The sequence below is a fragment of the Mandrillus leucophaeus genome, unplaced genomic scaffold (genome assembly GCF_000951045.1).
Source record: "Mandrillus leucophaeus isolate KB7577 unplaced genomic scaffold, Mleu.le_1.0 Scaffold1777, whole genome shotgun sequence".
NCBI lineage: Eukaryota > Metazoa > Chordata > Mammalia > Primates > Cercopithecidae > Mandrillus > Mandrillus leucophaeus.
Genome location: NW_012101784.1, coordinates 1 through 15,692, shown reverse-complemented (window position 1 = coordinate 15,692; position 15,692 = coordinate 1). Strand labels below are relative to the sequence as shown.

Genomic DNA, 15,692 nt, shown 5'->3' with positions numbered 1-15,692 from the left:
ACCACAGTGTCCACTATGACAACCTTCAGATGCAAAATATTTTTACTGGACCCAAACTTTGATGAATAAGAGTTTGACAGGCACAGAGGAGACGAGTCTCTAGAACAGCTTTCACGGAAAGAGGAGTGTAATACCATGGTATGCTTGGATTAGTAGGGAATTCTGTGTGATGGAGCCTCTGGATGTGGGGATGGATAACAGAAGAAAAGGATGGAAATGGCCAGATGGTGAAGAGCCTCAAGTTCTATTTGAAAGTATTTAGATGTTTTCGTATAGAATTACATAACCAAATATGGTTTTCTTTTTTTCTCTCTCTTTTTTTAAGACAGAGTCTTGCTCTGTCGCCCAGGCTGGAGTGCAGTGGCATAATCTCAGCTCACTGCAACCTCCACCTCCCAGGTTCAAGCAATTCTCCTGCCTCCGCCTCTTAAGTAGCTGGGATTACAGGCATGTGCCACCATGCCCAGTTTCTCTCTCTCTCTTTCTCTCTCTCTCTCTTTCTTTCTGAGTCGGAATATCACTCTGTCTCCAGGCTGGATTGCAGTGGTGCCATCTCGGCTCACTCCAACCTCCGACTCCCTGGTTCAAGCAATTCTCCTTCCTCAGCCTCCTGAGTAGCTGGGATTACAGGCATGTGCCACCATGCCCAGTTTCTCTCTCTCTCTTTCTCTCTCTCTCTCTTTCTTTCTGAGTCGGAATATCACTCTGTCTCCAGGCTGGATTGCAGTGGTGCCATCTCGGCTCACTCCAACCTCCGACTCCCTGGTTCAAGCAATTCTCCTTCCTCAGCCTCCTGAGTAGCTGGGATTACAGGCACGCACCACCATGCTCAGCTTATTTTTGTATTTTTAGAAGAGACAGGGTTTCACCATGTTGGCCAGGATGGTCGTGATCTCCTGACCTCGTGATCCGCCCACCTCAGCTTCCCAAAGTGCTCAGACTACAGGCGTGAGCCACCACACCTGGCCTAATTTTTGTATTTTTAATATAGACGGAATTTCGCCATGTTGGCCAGGCTGGTCTTGAACTCCTGCCCTCAGGTAATCCTCTCGCCTCAGTACCAAATGTGGTTTTCAAGCAGAGGTATGATAACCTAGAATAGGAAGAGTCAGGGGTAGAAAAACTACAAGGAAGCTGTTTAGAGTTAATAGAGAAATGATGAGGTACTTATCAAGGCAATGGAGACCAGCTGACACTTAAGTGCTGAAGAGGCGCTAAACTTGGCTCTTTTCATGCATGATTTCATCGAATGCTCACAATAAGCACTTGAGAAAGTTTTATCTCCTGATTTTATAGATGGGGAAACAGACCTGGAGAGGTTAGGTAACTTGCTCCAGAGCCACACACCTAACAAGTTGAAGCGCCAGAGGGTTTTAACCCAGGCCAGCTGATTCCAGACCCTGTACTCTTATCAATGATACTAAACAACTAGGTCATGATAGACAGGAAGGTTCCAATCACAGATATTTAGGCGTTTAATTGTTAGGCTTTGGTTGTGGCTGGGATGTTGCTTCCATGAAATAGTACTGCCATGATTTTCTTCTTCCCCTGATGAACCTTTCTCTTTCCTTCACTGGCTCCTCTTAATTATACGTTGGTTTCTGCTCTTTCTTTTCAAAATACTTACTAACTTTTTTGGAGATGGATTTCTCTAGTAGCTTCCTCTATCAGTGATTTTGTTGATTTGACCCAAATGTCTTATTTCTAATCTCAGTGTCTTAATCACACTCCTGAAGATCATTTTGACTTGTCTGTACTATAATCACCTGAAATCTAGAGCTAAAATTAAACTCATATTTTACTTCAGTTTCTCTTGATGCTTTCTATTAACAGCAAAACTAACCAGACTTCTGGGCTTTAGAAGAATATTTGACTGTAATATTTCTTCACTTTTCACACACTGTCAGGCAACCAACCAGTCCAGTCAATTTTTTAGCATTGCCTTCAACTCATCTCCTCCCTTTCATAACCTTTGCTGCCACTCTGCTATTAGCTTTCAGTAGCTCATCCCTGAATTACTGCGTTTGCTTCCTATCTGGTCCCCTGGTATTTAATCTTCCTTCTATACTCCACCCTGTGTATTACTTTCAAGGAAAAGTCTTGCTCCAACATGGATTTCATAATTTACTTGCCTTATTTGAGAACTACTGATGGCTATTACCCAACAAATCAAGATCAAGATTACTAAATCAACTCTAACCCGTTCTCTGCCTAAATTTGTGGACCCTGCACTGCCCAGTTTCACTTATTTTATCAATTCCAACTCCTGTGAATTTGAAGTCTCCATTCTAGTCAATTGTCCTTTTACTATAATTTCTTCCCCCAACATCCTCTGTATGTACATACGCACACGCCATGCTCTCTTCCATCTGAACAATTACTCATACTCTTCCCTTGGCCTATAGTGCCCCCTTATTTTTTTTCCAGACCTGTATCCCAAATGACTGTTTCCCTGACGACTTAAAAAAAACTTACCTCTCCCTCCTCCGACTTCTTGGCTTATTACCACTGCCAGAGGAGAGAAGTATCTGTTCTTGTATTCTCCAAATGTCTCCGTTAAACCATATGACACTTTATCGTGTTAATAAAGTTGTTTAATTCACTAGTCCAGGTATATATCTTATTTTTTCCAACAAGATAACAAATTCTAATGTTCATTTTAAACTTATGTCTTCTACCTTTTTGTATTCATAATGTCAATGATAATACTCAGTAAAATCCTATCACTGGTTGAAACTATAAACACATGTATTTTTATGCTGCATGTATCCCTGTAAGCTTACTTCATCTGAATAATAGTAAAATGTAGTTACTGTTCTCTTTTTTTAAGGGGCTGTTTCCTTTATAGAATTGAAAATTCAAATACTCCCAAATGTGTAAGACATTTTGCTTTGTATATTCAAACCACACTAAAGTTATACCTTTTAGGGTAATATTTTTAATTATTATGGAGCAAAAAACAGAAAGCCCCTGAAGGCTAACAGTTTGAAATTGAACAGGACACCCTGGGAAGGGAAAAGGTCATGGGTCGTGGTCAAACAGACAAAAAACAATGGAGACGATTGTGCCTGAAGATGGTGTATTTTTTTTCACAAGACAGTGTGTTGACAGTTTCCTTCCTCTTGAGTCATTGTTGTCTGCTAAATGATCTGTGACAGCAAATTGATCACAAGCTTTTTCATGCAGGAGATATAATGCAGCCTTTCATTTTGTTACCTCTGTTGCCAAATGCTGAGACATTTCATTGGCAAATTCATGTTAGTTTAGTATATCATTTAGTCGTCTACAGCACAGCATGCAGCTCTGGAAACAATAATAGTAAAGATTAATTTATCTTCCTCAAGTTTCAAATTTCTACTTAAGTGTGATTGTAAAAGTAATAATACATTCGAAAAATGTTAGTCTTAAAATTAGGTATGCATAATTGTTATTTAAATAAATTAGTGAATTAACACATTAAATAATGCCTCATTAATTTAAAAGTTGAGTCAAATAGTTAATTTAAGGTACCTATGATTTACCTATAAAAACTAATGCTAATATACTTGTTCTGACTGAAAACTTGCTCCTTCTTCCAAAGAGCTAAGAACTTAAATTGGAAAACAGGCATAAGGCATATTGCACTGGATGTTTAAGCATCTGTTACAGCCAGTTAATTAGTGATTTCACATGTCTGAAAAAATACACTAAGTAATGTTTTGTTTATAGAGTGTTGAGAATCTCTGCATTTTAAAAGTTTGTGGGAAAAATGCTTGGAAATGCAGTTATTTAAGGGACTGCTTTATAGTTTTCATTTAACACCTTATAACAACCTTTGCTCTCCATTAGGACATAGTAATATTAGCACAGGGAGGGGAAAGTAGCAGCCAGGAGTATTAGAAAAGAGCTGTTTTTCTCCTCTTTGAAAATAGCCAGATTCTCTGTAAAAACTAAACTAATCGCAATTCTAATACTTGTATTCTGTCCTCATTATAAGAAATCAGGGCTTTTTTTTACTAGAATTTGGCATTGAATTTCAAGAAAAATGTTTATTGTTTCTTATAGAATGAGAAATTGAAAGGTATAATGCTTTGCTTAAAGTTCTTTTTTAATGTTAGTCATGAAAGGCAGATGTCTTAAACCCATATTTTTCTTTTTATAATATGCACATGGGTCCATATTTACATTTATTATTGAAAAGTGGTTGGGACATTTTCTTTTTCGTTATTTGTATTCATTATTGGTGGAATTAATATACTGGATACAATTGTTAAAAATACATGTTACGATTTGCAAGTCAGTTTAATATCTTGTGACAAGATGTTATGTGAACAGTCGGTATAGCAGTACAATAATTTTAAAAAGAAAATTTACAAACTGCCCATTGTCTGATTTTTATTTATATTTTCAGACCAACTAAAACAACCGCATTTAGTGATTACTACCAGGCATGGTCCAGAATAGCTACATCAAAAGCCACAGAATACTACAGAACTGCATGTAAGGTGAACTATTCTTATCCTATGTCCTTTTGGTATATGTTAATCTGTTAACATTTATCTTGCTTTCAAAGACTAATTGACACACATCTGCTATGTAAGAGTGATAAATTTCTCTGTAGGCTGTATATACTATTCATTCAACAACTATTACTTTAGTTCTTTTTTTAAAAAATAATTTAATTTTAATTTTTTGTCTTAGAGACAGGGTCTAACTCCATCATCTGGGCTGGAGTGCAGTGGCACAATAATAGCTAACTACAGCCTCAAACTCCTGAACTCAAGCGATCTTCCTGCTTCAGCCTCCTGAATAGCTAGGATTATAGGCAAAAGCCACCATGCATGGCTAATTTTTTTATTTTTACTTTTTAGAGATAGTGGTCTCACTATGTTGTCCAGGCTGGTTTGGAACTCTTGGCCTCAAGCAATCCTCCCGCCTCAGCCTCTCAAAGAAGAATACAAAGTTCTTTTGTATAGAGCCCTGGACTGAAGTCTGATTAAAAGCCAGAAAGAAAGATATTCAATTGGAAGAATAACAGAAAAGTTCTCAATCTTATGAGGTTCACTTTACTTCCTTTACCCTACAGAAAAGCTTTCACACCAGAAAGAACCTTTTTATTTCTCCTCTAAGCCACAGGAAATATTAGGTAGAAATTCAGCAAGAAAACCTAAGAACATAGGGCTGTTCAATTATATCCATCGAAAAGGAAAAATCATCTGTTACCATCATACATCAGGAACTAGAAAGACAGAATGAGAGAGCTGGACAACTTTCTGGCTCCATTTAATTGGATCTTTAGAGTACTATTTCATTATCTGGATGAAAGTAGGTTGTCCAGTCTGCATACACTTACTGAAATATGACTTTGCTCCAGCCATCCTTCTAAAATGGTGCATCCTGTAGTGGCAGAGACTTCTGAATTCCCAGATGCAGTGATTACGTTTTAGTCCTCTTCTTACTTGCACTCTCATTCGCTGTGCTCTCCTTGATTTACATGATACCATACATCCATGGCTTTTCATTTCTCTTCCTAAGCACTCTGCTGCCTCTTCCCTTGGCAATATCTTCTTCCTTCAGTCCTCTCTACTTACTCTCTCTGAAAGACCTCTTCCACTACCATGGTTTTCATTTGCCTACAGGCCAGTGATTCCTAAAGCTGCATCTCTAGCCAGACCCCTCTTTCGAATTTTACATGCATATTTATAACTGTGCAGGGGACCTCTCACCTATTTGTATTATAGGCTTCTCGTATTCAAGATGTCTCAAAGTGAATTCATCATCTTGCCCCCGAATCTATCCTTCTTCTTTTATTCCTTCTCTTAGTTAGTGGTAGATCACCATTTTTACATTTTCTTACCGAAACCAGAATCTTAGGTGTTTCCTACATCTCTTTATCTCTCTCATTAAACCTTATTGATTTTATCTCCTGCAACATTATGAATGCTTCCACTCTACTACACCCCCATGACCACTGTCTTAATTTGAGGTCTCATTATATTTCATCTCATCATTATGATAGTTTCCTATCATGAAAAATAGTGTCAACTTTTAAGGTACAAATGAGGGCAAAAAATAGTACTAAGCTTAATAAATATCCTTAAAAGGTAAATTCAATCAATAACTTTTAAGAAATCACATGTTCTTTCAGGAGGTTGGCTATTAATTATTTTGTGATTATATATTACCATCCTAACTCATAGGTCAAAACAATTTAAGGTACATCGAGATCTACAATCTTTAGCAGCTCTCTCAGTATAAAATATTAATTATTTTTGATACCAGAGTATTTGAATGGTTAATTCAGATCAAAGATTTGTTGTTGAATGCTGCCTAGTCAATTCAGCAAACACATCTGCTGTGTGTACCTACTATGTATGAGGCACTGAGCAGCTCATACAGGCTGCAGGGGCAATAACCCTTAATTACACAAACACTGTGTTGAGAGACATTAATTGGCACACTCTAGGGAACCACTCAGAATCAAACTCCTTCCACCAAAAAACAGATTGTTGCAGGATGGTGCTTTCTAGAATAACATGTAAATATATAGGGCCACTTGGAAACTCCAAACTGCTAGAGGAAAAGAAAAAACCAGAAGCATGTGCCAAAACTTAAAGAGATTTGGAAATAACTGTCTTGCAATAAAGAATAATTTTAAAATGGAAGGAAATAATAAGGCACCACTGACCACGGTTTCTTCCTCAAAAAGAGTTTGGCCCCCAAATGTTTAATTTTGTTGTTTCTACATCTTTCACTAACCTCGTATGTAATTGATCCCTGTTTGTAAAGGCAATAACTAGTCATCGTTATCACTAGCCCAAATGAATTTCTGAGACTTTGAATCTAGCACTTGGTGAATGATTTCACAATTACCCTGCCTCTTCTTCCCCTAGGGAATTGTTATAAGAATGTTTCAAGAGCTTTCCCTGAATAATAACCAGCACTTAATTTAAAAAAATTAAATGTAAACTTTACATGTGCTGCTGGCCATTTTATCTTTTGATAGTTCAGCTGGATGAGATCCAACACTATCTTTTTTAATGGCCTAATTTCCTGGCAATAATAAAGATGAAGCTTTTAGATTATAGAATGCTTCTTCAACAACTCAGAAATAAAAGAGAAACTTCTAATAACTTCATTTTCTACAGTTACATTCTTAGCATTGGAAAGATTATTAAACTCTTGTACATATTTTTAAGAGCTTTATCTTTTATGAGTAGTGGTAAGTAGTTAAATTTTGATTTGGGGCATTAACTCTTTTCCCTATCTTGTGCCAAAAATCTATACATAGTCATTGGCATCATCATAATAGTAAGTTTATTCTTGTATAATGCAGTTTATGAAGTATGCTCATATATACTTTTAGGCATTCCAATCTATCATTGTTTTATTCATTTATTCAACCAATATTATTAAACACCTAATATATGTCGTGCACGGTGGTATATCAACCCTACGTGCCAGGCACTATTGTTATTATCACTTTGTTTTAAGATAAGAAAACTAAGACCAGAAAAGCTAAGTAATTTGCCTAAGGTTACACATGTGAGGGGAATATCATATGTTGGTAAAGAATATACATCCTGGAGTCAGACTGACCAGAGTTTCATCCTGGCTCTGCCATTTACTAGCTGTGTGACTTTGGTTGAGTTTCTTAACCTCTCTGTGTCCCAGTTTTCTCATCCATACAATGAGAATAAATAATCACAGCACATGCTTTATAAGGTTGAAGCACTGTAGTGAGTTCTCAATAAGTGAACAATAAGTTCTCAATAAGTGTGTTATCAATTAATTCGGTAGGCTGTGGTCCAGAGACTTGAATCACATCTTCTCACTGCACGTTTGTTGCTCTTTCGCTGATACTCTACTGCCTCCATAATATGACATCAGATTGTTATCTCTGTATGTATGGGATTTAAATTCAAACTTGGAAGTACAGGCAGCATATTTGTAAATAATTTTAATTTTTAGTTCATAAGCATAGGCAATCGTATGGAAAATGTACCAAGAATCCACTGTTCTCTCTCCATTGCTATAGAACGGCAAGTAAAATGTTTGGCAGAGAACATGCCAATACATATGGTTGTGGGCAACAGAGCCTTAATGACAGAATATGATCCCCATAAGGAAATGTTTATGTTAGAGGAAAAGAATTCCTCCAGACCAGTGTACTCTGTAATACTGAGCCTAGGCTTCCTGATGTTTGTTTGCTGTCATCAAGACAGACCAAACAGCCTGAAGCATGATGGGGATGTTTTCTTCACCCTAGGAGACTTTTATTCTTTGAGTCTTTAAGCCAGCAGTAAAGGCAAGTGTCTCCAAAACACATTTAGATGCAAGAAGCAGTATCATCTGACTCTAATGCAGTGGTTCTCAGTCTTGACTGCTCATTAGAACCACCTGAGGAGCCTGTAAAAATTTCAATATAGAGGGCTGACCCAAGACCAATTACATCAGGATCTCTGGGAGTAGGACCAGGCAGTAGTAGTTTTTAAAGCTCCCCAGGTGGCTACAATGTGCAACCAAGGCTGGGAAGGTCCTAGTGGGAAGAGCATGATGTCAGAAGTTAGAAACTCCTTAGCCCTGTATCAGTTTTGCCACATGAAGATAAGTGAATTTAAGGTAGTCACCTAACCCTTTGTACTTTGGTTTTCATTTCTATTGATTGACAAAAATATTCCATCCTACTGTATGTTGCTCTGTGGTTAGCATGAGATAGCATGTGTGAAAATAGAACATGCTGAGGCAAGTTGGTGCTATTAATTTTTTTGGATGTGACCATCCTAGCAGTGGGAAAAAAAAAATTCGGGGCAACCTCTACAGATGTTGGATGAGAGGTGTATCACAGGAAAAAAGAAGCAGAGTAGAAGCAATGCCCTGGAATCTGCAGAAGGCACAACAGAAAAGGAAGAACTATATTGTGGATGCAATAGAGGATGCTTTCCTACCACAGATCAGTGTCATTCGTTGAGCACCTTCTATATCTAGACAATTGGCTGTGTGTGGGAGACAAGAAGACACATTGTGGTAAGCTCTTCAAGGAGTTTACGGACAAGTGATAAGAGACAGATGAGTGAAAAAAAATCATAGGGATAAAATATGAGAAGTGTTAAAAGTTTGTACAAAGTACTGTGGCATTTTCATCTCTCGGATGATGGAGAAAGCAATGAAGAAAATGAGTCCATGATATAAAACTAATGGGACTATTCAGGAAAGATGACCGTGTCATTTGGGGTTTCATAATGTATAAGGAAGAGACAGCCATACATATTCAAATGTAAAATGAGGAAAGGCAATCTCAAAAAGTTTAAGAAAAGATGTGAATTATCCTTAAATAGAAACCTCAAAAGGAAATAGCATTCGTGAGAGATTAAATTTTGAATTTTGGCTAAGAGTAATGAAGAGTCCCAATGAGAAGACATTACTCAACCTCTCTATGTCTGCTTGACCATCTGTACAGTGGGTATTCTAACAGTAACCATATCTATTTTACGTGTGCCCAGCGTATAAAAAAAATTCTGGCTGGACACAGCAGGCTCACGCCTGTAATCCCAGCACTTTGGGAGGCCAAGGCAGGTGGATCAATTGAGGCCAGGAGTTCGAGACCAGCCTGGCCCACATGGCAAAACCCCATCTCTACTGAAAATACAAAAATTAGCCTGGCATGATGGCGCATGCCTGTAATTCCAGCTACTCGCTGGTTGAGGCATGAGAATCACTTGAACCTGGAAGGTGGAGGTTGCAGTGAGCCAAGATTGCACCACTGCACTCCAGCCTGGGTGACAGAGTGAGACTATCTAAAAAAAAAAAGAAAAAAAAAGAAAGAAAGAAAAGAAAAATCTGCTAATGTTAATTATTATAATAATCTAAAGGACATAATAAGGCCTCACAAGAACTCTGGGGAGCTAAGATTTACTTTTTTAATGGAAGGGAGGAGCATATATCCAAATACCAATAAAAAGTATTAATAAAGTCTATAAGAATATGTATGTATATGTGCTTACATGTGTTTGAAGCAAGAAAATTAAGGAACAGACAAAAACATTGCTGGTGAAAATCATGTAAAAAAGGAAACTATTCAGTTAAAAAAATTTTTTTCTATCAATGGCAAATGTCATCAAGCTAAAAGGGGTAAATTCATCATTATTAAGAAGAAACCCCAGGCTGGGCACAGTGGTTCACGTCTGTAATCCCAACACTCTGGGAGGCCAAAGCAGGAGGATTTCTTGAGCCCAGGAGTTTGAGACCACCCTGGGCAAAATGGCGAGACCCTATCTCTACAAAAAAATTTAAAATTAGCCAGGCATGGTGTCGTTTGCCCATAGTCCCAGCTACTTGGGAGGCTTGAGTCGGAAGATCCCTTGAACTCAGGAACTGGAGGTGGCAGTGAGCTGTGATCATACCACTGCACTCCAGCCTGGGTGAAAAAGTGAGACCCCCATCTCAAAAAAAAAAAAAAAAAAAAAAAGAAGAAGAAGAAAAAGAAGAAAGCCCCAGACAAGGGCAAGACTGGTGGACAGCATCTAGCTGGTTAAATAGTTCAAGACTATAAGCTAAGCCCAGAACAATAATAAGAAATAGGAAAATAGATAAAGTATGTATGGGCATATGATCTGGCCTAATAATATTTCATGTAAAAATTAACAGTGACTTAAACATAGTAGGTTTTTATAAATTATTATACTTTAAGTTCTAGGGTACATGTGCACAACGTGCGGGTTAGTTACATATGTATACATGTGCCAAGTTGGTGTGCTGCACCCATTAACTCGTCATTTACATTAGGTATATCTCCTAATGCTATCCCTCCCCCCTCCCCCCACCCCACGACAGGCCCCGGTGTGTGATGTTCCCCACCCTGTGTCCAAGTGTTCTCATTGTTCAATTCCCACCTATGAATGAGAACATGCGGTGTTTGGTTTTCTGTCCTTGCGATAGTTTGCTCAGAATGATTGTTTCCAGCTTCATCCATGTCCCTACAAAGGACATGAACTCATCCTTTTTTATGGCTGCATAGTATTCCGTGTTGTATATGTGCCACATTTTCTTAATCCAATCTATCATTGATGGACATTTGGGTTGGTTCCAAGTCTTTGCTATTGTGAATAGTGCCGCAATAAACACATGTGTGCATGTGTCTTTGTAGCAGCAGGATTTATAATCCTTTGGGTGTATACCCAGTAATGGGATGGCTGGGTCAAATGGTATTTCTAGTTCTGGATCCTTGAGGAATCGCCACACTGTTTTCCACAGTGGTTGAACTAGTTTACAGTCCCACCAACAGTGTAAAAGTGTTCTTATTTCTCCACATCCTCTCCAGCACCTGTTGTTAAACATAGTAGATTTTTAATAAATCTTACGTGAATTTGATTGAAGGTGTAGGCTTGTAATTAACCACAAAGTTAAGAGCCAGTGGTGATGTAATGTGAGTTCCAGAAAATACTAATGCAGGTCTGAGCTGAATTGGTAGTGCACAGAGCAAGGGAGGTAGTAAGCACATTTGCATCTTTGCTTCAAACCAATTCAAGGTCCTGATGCAGTTCTGGACACAAACTTTTATAGCAACATCAAAACAGTTTATCACTAGGACATTAAGGATGGTTAAGTATCTAGAAAATCATATCCTAAGAAAAAGTTGAAAGAACTGAGGCTTCCCCGTGAGCTGTTAGAGGGCTCTCTCTCGTAGGAGAGGTATGAACTTAATATTGCTCCAAAGGTTAGAACTAAGGCCAGTGGAAACTCACAGCAATCAGATTAAGGAAGGACAATGTAACCCTTATCTGCCAATGGAATGGGCAATCTCCCAGCTACAAAGTGGTGCATTTTCTGTAGTTGGCAAGTAATTGGATGATCATCTATTGGAGATTCTTGCTTTGTGGAGGATCAAGCAAGGTCTTTAATGTCATTTCCAACTTCAAAATTTCAATTTTCTACTTGAAAAGTGCTGAATTAGAATTTTGTTAAACTATGATGTCTGGGTTTTATATGAGTTATTTCAATACTTTCTTCATTATTGTTGCTAAAAACAAAATTTCTCTTTTTAAATTTTTATTTATTTATTTTTGAGACAGGGTCTTACTCTGTCACCCAGGCTGGAGTGCAGTGGCGCAATCTCAGCTCACTGCAACCTCTGACTCCTGGGTTCAGATAACCCTTGTGCCTCAGCCACCTGAGTAGCTGGGATTACAGGCATGTGCCACCATGCCTAGCTAATTTTTGTAATTTTAGTGGAGATGGAGTGGAGATGGAGTTTCACCATGTTGGCCAGGCTATGTTTCAACAAATTTAAAGATCTAATTGGCTTGCATTAGTGATTCATGAATCAGGCAGCATGTCATCTTAAAAATAGATAAGTGGTCTACTGAGCATGGCAGAACAGTTAGTTTTTATAAGGTAGCTAGAGCAGGAATAAGAAAACAGAATAATACAAAAAATGGATTGGTTAACATAAGGTACTTCAGTTACTTTCCTTGTAAGGGTTAAAGCACAGGGGACTTCCTTACCATGCCACTTCAGGTTGACTGGGCCCCTTCTGACTGGTGGCTGTGAATCTCTTCTTTTGAAAAAACTGATCTGTTTAAGATTGTCCTGCTTCCTTAAAGTTTCAATTTTATTACATGCCACTTAGCGTGACTGACTCCATTTTGGTTTGGTCTGTTAATGCCTAGGGTAGGCGCTCAGTCCAAAACAATGGTCTCCTATAAATTTTATTTAACATGATAAAGTATATATAATGTTTTTCATTATAATGAAAATAACTTCCAAGTCACAATCTACTGTTTCAAACAATATCTAATATTATGATGTTCCAATAAAAGCAAGTAATTTGGAAAGTTTCTAAGCGTTGTAATAGGACTTGAATTATATAGTGTATGTTATTGCCACATATCAACTTAGTGAGAAGTGAATGATTTTTAACTTTTAACTATTATTAAAGAATGTATGCATAGCTTCTTTTTTAATATTCTAATTTCAGTGCTCAAAGATCCACATTTCATTGGACAGTATTACAAATGGAAGAAAATGGATCTACAGCATCATAAAGAATGGAATTTAAAGTAAGAAACATTAAGTGCTTTGAATGTGTACATTAACTTGAATTGTCTATTATTGCACTTTCTACTATCCAACTTGGAAATAACAGAAGAAACCCTTGGAAATAACAACTTACACCCTTTTATCAGTATAAGAACAAGAACAAAAGAAACGATCATTCCTTGCTTTCACATGAACCCAGGTAGGCAATATCTCTGCTACATATTTGCTGCCAAAGATGGAGATAGAACATGATCCACAGTGGAGAAATCTCATAATATCCTCCCCATTATTTCTCTTACTCTCATTTCCATCATCCTTATCAACATGTGACTTAGAAATGGCTTTCTTTAAAAAAGAAAAAAAGCAGTAAACTATATATCATCAATTAGCTTTTCATCCTTTTTTTTTCCATCCTTTTTGTAGCTCCAAACATTGTTTCTTCTCCCACAGATTTCTCATTCAAGAACCAAATATATTAAATGTAATGAGGAAGGATATAGTAAAATACAAACAAAAATTAGTATATCTTTAGAAGTCATTGACTCTTAGACTACATTAAGGAAGGAACCTTAATCTCATCTTTGGTCTCTTGACCCCTGAAGGCAGTTTTTCTGCTTCATCATGTTAGAGCAAAGATGCCATTTCAGTTCTGTGGTATTGGCTGTGTTGTGCTAGTCATTTGTTCTGGTGTGCTTATTCCAAGGTACTCAATGAGTGTGCTGCCATAAAGATAGGGGAATTAAAGATCCTATTCTTTGCATTTGTCTCATTTATCTCAATTTTTAACTCTTCAATTTACTGTTAACCATGTGCCCTCTTTTCTAGATGGAAATACATGATGAATAAAGATAATGTGCTGTATTTTGAATTTGTGAAGCAATTGAGGAATTGATATATTACTTTCACTGAGTATATTAAAATATACTTCCCTATCCTTTAACATCATATAGTTCAGACTGAGTTTTTCAGTTGTATTTTCTTTCTTCTGTTGATTCTGTAACAACTTTCAAGCTAAAGTAAAGAAGAGCTTTTGCATTGGATATACTTTTCTGCTTTCAGTGTAAATTACAGGGAGTAGGAAGTTTTTATCAAGCAAAATTTGAAGGAGTATAAGCATGTTTTTTTTCTTGAAGGCATGTTTTAAGTTTCTTTTAGAGTTGAAGAAACCTACTTAGAATATAAGGTTAATTTTGCTTTGACGTGACTTTCTTTTTTATTTCCTTTAACAGAACTGTTTTATTTGTTTGATCATCGATTCATTATGTAATGCCAACATCCCGCAGAACCCCAAAATTTAGAAAAAGTAGAATCATGTCATTTTCAATTTATCCATCCACTTCTACATATGGCTAAAATAATTGTGAGTTGTTTGAGTGCTGGAACATTTTTCCAAATACATGATTTCAAAGTTACAGGTCAAATTATCATGTGCATAGTGACCCTGTCAAAATAAAACCCTCACACCTTATGCCATCTGGTGGTTGATGAGAATATATTTAGATCAAATGGTATTTGCTGCTTCAAAACGCTGGTGTTGATTAGTCAAAAACCCCACTATTTAAACAGTTTTAAAAATATATTACATGCATCTGCATTTTATTGTGGCACAAATATTGACTATGCAAATGTTTGAGGTATGGTAAAATCTAAAAAAATCTAAAGAATGGCAAAATTAAACTTCTTTTCAAATTATCAAAAGTCGTGTTCGTCAAAATACATGGGATATGATAAAGAGGACAATTCATAGAGAATCAAGTAGAAAATGTCTGGGGATCTATGCACATGAGTAATATTCTGCATGCCATATTATGCATCTCTCAGTTTTTAATCTTTGAAAATGCTTTTCTGACGCTGCAATTTCCTATTTCACAAAAACAGGAAATGTAAATTGAGAACCCTTTCTTTGCATAGCATTGAAGAAAAAGAGAAACCTGTCTCTCCTGCTACTTCCTTCCCTACCCTCATCAATCAATACCCTATTCTTGAGGCACACTGAATTCTCTTTTCTCACAATTACTTCGGGACCTAAGACGTCTTTACCACTTTGTACCTTCTGCCTCGGATCAGCGAGGTCTTTGCTGCTGGTCTAGAGCTAGGATTTGGTTAGTTAAAAGGTGGAATGTGGAGCTCTTAAGCGCAGGGGCACTGGAGCCAGACTGTCTGGATTTGAATTTTGGCTCTGCCAATTACCAGCTCTGTGACCTTGAGCAAGGTCACTGATTTTTTTGTGCCCCAGATTTATCTGTTAAGTGGCAGTAATAAGTGTACCTACCTCCCAGGGAAGGTGTGAGGATTAAATAAATTAATATATGTAAAATGCATCAAACAGTATCTGGTGCACGGTAAGCACTCATAAAGTTCGTTATTATTCATGCTTTTAAAACTTTACTGTGGCCCTCATTCAATTTTCAGATGAAAAATCTTTCTTTGGAAGCAGGATAGGGGAAGAGCATGAGCTTCAGAGTCAGACAGATCTTGGAGAAATTCTTTCCCAATCCGTTTTCTTATCTGTTAAATGGAGATAACCTTACCTACCTTGCAAAGTTGTTTTGCATTTGACACTTATTATTTTATATATAGATTTCATTCAAGAGATATAAATATGTGATTTCATTCAAGAGATATAAATAAAAAATTATATATAAATATATAGAATTATACATTAGTATATAAGT

At 37.1% G+C, this 15,692-nt stretch overlaps 1 protein-coding gene across 1 annotated transcript in view; it reads left to right on the top strand.

Annotated features, from left to right (window-relative positions):
- The window catches only part of UBE2U (ubiquitin-conjugating enzyme E2U (putative)), a 38,426-nt gene extending 25,385 nt beyond the window's left edge, over window positions 1-13,041 (top strand). Inside the window, exons 7-8 of the mRNA XM_011977292.1 lie at window positions 4,391-4,479; window positions 12,956-13,041. Coding sequence (XP_011832682.1) covers window positions 4,391-4,479; window positions 12,956-13,041 — 175 coding nt within the window. The remainder of the gene's footprint in view (window positions 1-4,390; window positions 4,480-12,955) is intronic.
- The last annotated feature ends 2,651 nt before the right edge of the window (window positions 13,042-15,692 follow it).